The following is a 5000-nucleotide window of genomic DNA, read 5'->3' on the forward strand; positions in this document are numbered from 1 at the left end:
TTATTATCAACACTGCAATACCTTTAGGAACATAGCACAGACAAAAGGCATCTTGCGGTTGATAGGAGCACAACAGAAGACATATCTGGATCTGAGCTGAAGTGGAATGTGCTGTATGAGGTCAGCCAGGAACTTAAAATCATCCATGATGCACATGAAATAGAGTGAAGAGTCCACCGTGCAAAGGCTCACAAAGATATCCTGTTTGAAAGACAGATAGAAAATAAATGACAGAGTCACCTTTTCTGGAGGGAAATCAGCAACAGAAAAGACAAATAAACAATATTCCTCGTCATTATGATACAACAAACAATAATCAACTTACAATAAGGTTTGACAAGGTATAGCTAGGTAAATGAAATGCAAACAGCTCAATCTGATCAGCAGTTGGGTGAAGTCCAGCCTGTTCTATTTCGTCAGGTGTGCAGGATAACAGTCGCCTCAAAGTAGAGAGGTCCTCGGATTTCATAGTTGTGACATAACCCTGTGTGAGAGGGTAATAATGATAAAAACAAGGCAACATTAAAAGGGAAATAAATAATTGAAAGTATAATGAAGTAAACATAAACTCATCAGTCTATGATATGGCTGGAATTTACAAGTTATTCAGTCAGCCAAAATAACATAATATGAATATGTAAGATTATGGCTTCTATTGACAAAATCTTTACATTTTAGTAAATACTGTAAAGACATGTAAAGCTTGAGCTGCTAGCTTACAAACAATATTGCATATATAGTGTTATCTTTAAGCTAATGCCAGAATAACTTTCAAAAGCTCATTTTTCCTATTGGCTGTACTTCAATATGAAAAAAAAAGGAAAAGAAAAAGAAAAAGAAAATAGAATTTATATATATATATATATATATATATATATATATATATATATATATATATATATTTCTGCTGATTTGACACATCTTACAACTCCATTCATGTAATTTAAGTACATACATGTTCCCACTGAGTCCCATATCTGCCAGCACGTCCAGCAATCTGCAGAGCTGATGAGACACTAAGCGTTTCCATCTCTTTTTCTCCTTTTTCATTTATGTTCGGCTTGATAAGAGAATGGAAAATAACTCGCCGAATACTCCTGTCAAAATAAGACAGCTTGTTTTAGGTTCCATCCTTACACTTATATATTCCTATACTTATCATCATATATACAATTGTGGGATATTTATGGATATGCTTATAATCTCTTTTCCTTTACGTCAACAACTCACAAAAAACAAGCTGTATTTGGATATATATAATAAAAATAACTCAATTTTGTCAAAAAAATATCTATCACACACTGAAAACACCTGTGTACAAAGATTTAGTTATCCAGATCTTATCTTTCTAAAGAATGCTATTCAAACTTAAAAGACTAAAAAGTATGCTTTACTATCAAATCATCAAATACAAAAATTTAACATTACATAAAATATAAATACAGGAAAAAATTATCTAACTAAAAACAAATCTATATGTCTTGATATACTTACAGATTAATTCCCATTCCAATGGCATCTGTGGCAACAAGGATTTTGCATGGGTGCTTTGGGTCATTAAACTTATAAGCCTGAGCCAATTTTGTTCCTGGTGGAAGGCCTGAAATATATTGAATATACCAAATATCAGAAATTATTATATCTATCTCTCTGTTATGCTTCCATACATTTAACCACATGCTGCTGGGGAAAATGCATAAAAAATGGGGAAAATACTGTGCTCAATTAATTTTTTTTTTGTGAAATGTCTCTGGACTTAGATGGCTCTGCTAGTGCTTAGCCACAAAGGAGTTAATTACTAGACCTTGTGACCTTACATTACTTCCCCTTTCCTTGAATTGATGGGAAAAATGTATTTTTTACTAATGCTATGAATATCTATGGTGTTATTTTTATTTTAGACATTATCGTTTAAGTACTATAATGTTATAAACATTAGTAATAGCAAAATAAGATAACGTAAAATATTTTAATAATTTGTACATTGGTAACTTAGTGCAAGTGTAGCCATCTATTTGAAAAAAAAAAAAAAAAAGGAAACTCACAGTGGGTATGGCATGTACATACAAGCCATGCCCATCAGCATTGGGTTAAATGAATCTGCAAACCTTCATCATACTATTTACATAAAGCAAATGATGGAACCTTTAACTCATTTTCTTATTATAAATATAAATATCAGTGTAAAAAAAATGAAGTGGAAAAGAAAATTTAAAGTTAGAACAATGGCTGAGCTAATAGCCAAAGGAAAAAGAAGACAAGCAGACAGAAAAAGACCATTAGTAGAAGAAAGAGGATACATCTATGACATTTCCTTTAGGTAAATCATGTACTTCAAGTATGAGAAGATATATACATTCAGATATTCATTTAGTGGCAAAAACTTATAACTCTACATAAAAAACTACATAAAAACCCAAATAATCAAGCGACACTTAATAAAAAGGTTCCCACTCTTTCCACACAAAGCAATGAAAGGCTGCACAAACCTCCATAAATGACTGCAACTTCATGGCCTCTACGTTCAATCTCTCGAGAGACATGATGAATGTCTCTCTTGCTAAAACACACTATACAGTCTCCTGGATGTACATTGTCAAGTGTTTGCAGTGCTGAGTTCTCTACTGACAACTCTGTTAACCTTTTGTATCTTCTGACCTGTAAAAAAATTAACAATATTGTTATTATCAATAATAATGAAAATATTGACTACAACTATAGTCCAATTATCAACATTTTAATGTAATCATAATTAGCTACTGCAAAAAAAACTGTTTTAACTAAATACATCATCACAGTATTACATTCCCTGATCCAACAATAATACTTAACAATGTCCTCAAAGACATGGTTTTTAAATCCCCTCATTCTGGATTGGTGTTTTGAGACAATAATAAACAAAAATTTATCAGCACCTAATGCAAAAGCTGGTACATACAAAAAAGGTATTTTCTCTCACCTCAACTTCCTCCCCTGTAAGAAGAGCAAGTTCTTGTATAAGGGGAATAGCTGCTGCCTCGCCACACACATGAAGTTCTCTTGCGCACAGGCCAAGGATAGCACGTGTCCAAGCCCACCCCCTTTGGGGGTCTTTTATCATCTGAATTTCATCAATCACAGCAACATCATCTGAAATTTTATGTTTGGTTATAGGCTTAGTTACAAATTCTAAACTGTTGATGTAGGGAGTGCATATATACATACATACATTGTCCAAAGCAGTTTGCGTTATCTGTAGAACCACTTAACAAAGCTTTTATATTTATTACACTTGTTATTGGTAACAATATTATTGTTATGATAATCATGATAATGATAATGGAACATTAATAAGGAACATCAATGTAATAGAAACATAAATTTTTCCAAAAAATATTCAAAGAATGGGGTAAGAAAGTGAAATTAGGTCTAATAACCAACTCCTTGATGACTAAATATTTGCAATACCATCTATGCATATACAAAATTAGTAAAACAATGAATAGTGACAGGTCATTTACCTGGTACCAGGAGGTTAACAAAAATTTACTGAACTTATTCCTACAGAAAGTAACTTGATAACATCAACAACAATTGCAACTACAACAACAACTTACATGTGGTTGAGACAGATGTCATTTCCACAGTACAAGCAACATGGCTTGCAGATGACCCTTCAGCATTTCCAAATCTTCTCTCCTCCCCAGTAACTAAATCACAAGGAGTTCCCTGAAAGAGTAACAACTCTACATAAAATATCTATGGGTCTTTATTTAATAGCAATAACTTATCACATCTGTTTAGTATATCAAATCATAAAGGATAAAAAATATACTACATAAAATAACATATAACATGCTGCTTCAATTATTACATAATTCATGTATCAATTATAGTATAGTATAAAGATCCTTGACATATCAAAGTAATCTTATCAAACATAGATACAGCACTGAACCATGCCTTTTATTTATTACAAGAAGTAAACCAACATTTACTCTATAATTCTACATTAACATTAATACGCTTGGTCCATCACCGAAAAATCTTAAAATAATGTATAATGCTAAAAAAATTTATGTTGCCATACACTTTTTAACTGTTGAGTCATAACTGATCACTTCTTTTAAAAACAGCAAGTGAGCCTACCCATTAAATCTACTTTACCACTAACACTCCACTTGTTCTGTGCGAATGACATTCAAGTCAGACACATATAATACCTTATAAAATTACACAAGATTTAAAACTATTTTAATTATCAAAACCAAAACCCATGAATATAAAATACTAACCATAACCCCGCCAGGCTTGTACCCACCTTTTTGTTACTTGCATGGAAAACCTCAGTAGCCAAGAGCTTCAGTGGTCCACAATAGACCCCAGACTCAGCACTGAGAAACTGTTGCATAGCATGGTAAGTCTTGCCACTGTTGGTGGGTCCCGCATGAAATACTATTTTACGGTTTAAAGCACGGGCCTCAGGATACCTACAAAAAATAAATTAACTAAATACATTTTAAAATAATGGTACAAACCATGCCAACACATATCCAGTATGCACCAAAGATAATGTATTTCTGGTCAACATTGATTCTCCAAAAATTATCAATGCTCACCAATTTGGAGGACATGACAAATCTGATATTTTGCACAGGTCATCAATGCAGTTCAGGTGAGGAAATATCTTTTGTGCATGTTTCATAAAACTTGGGTAGATGTCATGAATGTGACCAGCAGCCTGTGGGATAAAGTAAGAAAGGAAAATGTGTGTTTAAAATGCAAAATATTTTTATCAAGATATCTTGTAGCAAATAAGTAGTCTTACTATCAGCAGCAGAAACAGCAGAAGCTACTCTTCATCTTACCTGCAACACATCACTGATAATGATGTGAAGGTCAACAGGAAGGGATCCAGATTCAATACAAAATTTCCTAAAACTGATGAAAGTCTGTTGGTATAAATAATCTGGAATGTGCAAACAAATTAATAATCAATACCATGATTTATCTATGCTTTG

General features: G+C 32.7%; 1 protein-coding gene across 1 annotated transcript in view; it reads right to left on the reverse strand.

Moving 5' to 3' along the window:
• The window catches only part of LOC125035816 (ATP-dependent RNA helicase SUV3 homolog, mitochondrial-like), a 12314-nt gene that overhangs the window by 5231 nt on the left and 2083 nt on the right, over positions 1 to 5000 (reverse strand). Inside the window, exons 4-13 of the mRNA XM_047628046.1 lie at positions 4848 to 4948; positions 4599 to 4720; positions 4301 to 4469; positions 3597 to 3708; positions 2960 to 3129; positions 2490 to 2658; positions 1495 to 1600; positions 956 to 1097; positions 326 to 484; positions 22 to 201 (exon numbers count right to left, since the gene is read on the reverse strand). Coding sequence (XP_047484002.1) covers positions 22 to 201; positions 326 to 484; positions 956 to 1097; positions 1495 to 1600; positions 2490 to 2658; positions 2960 to 3129; positions 3597 to 3708; positions 4301 to 4469; positions 4599 to 4720; positions 4848 to 4948 — 1430 coding nt within the window. The remainder of the gene's footprint in view (positions 1 to 21; positions 202 to 325; positions 485 to 955; positions 1098 to 1494; positions 1601 to 2489; positions 2659 to 2959; positions 3130 to 3596; positions 3709 to 4300; positions 4470 to 4598; positions 4721 to 4847; positions 4949 to 5000) is intronic.

The sequence above is a fragment of the Penaeus chinensis genome, chromosome 20, assembly GCF_019202785.1.
Source record: "Penaeus chinensis breed Huanghai No. 1 chromosome 20, ASM1920278v2, whole genome shotgun sequence".
Classification (NCBI taxonomy): domain Eukaryota; kingdom Metazoa; phylum Arthropoda; class Malacostraca; order Decapoda; family Penaeidae; genus Penaeus; species Penaeus chinensis.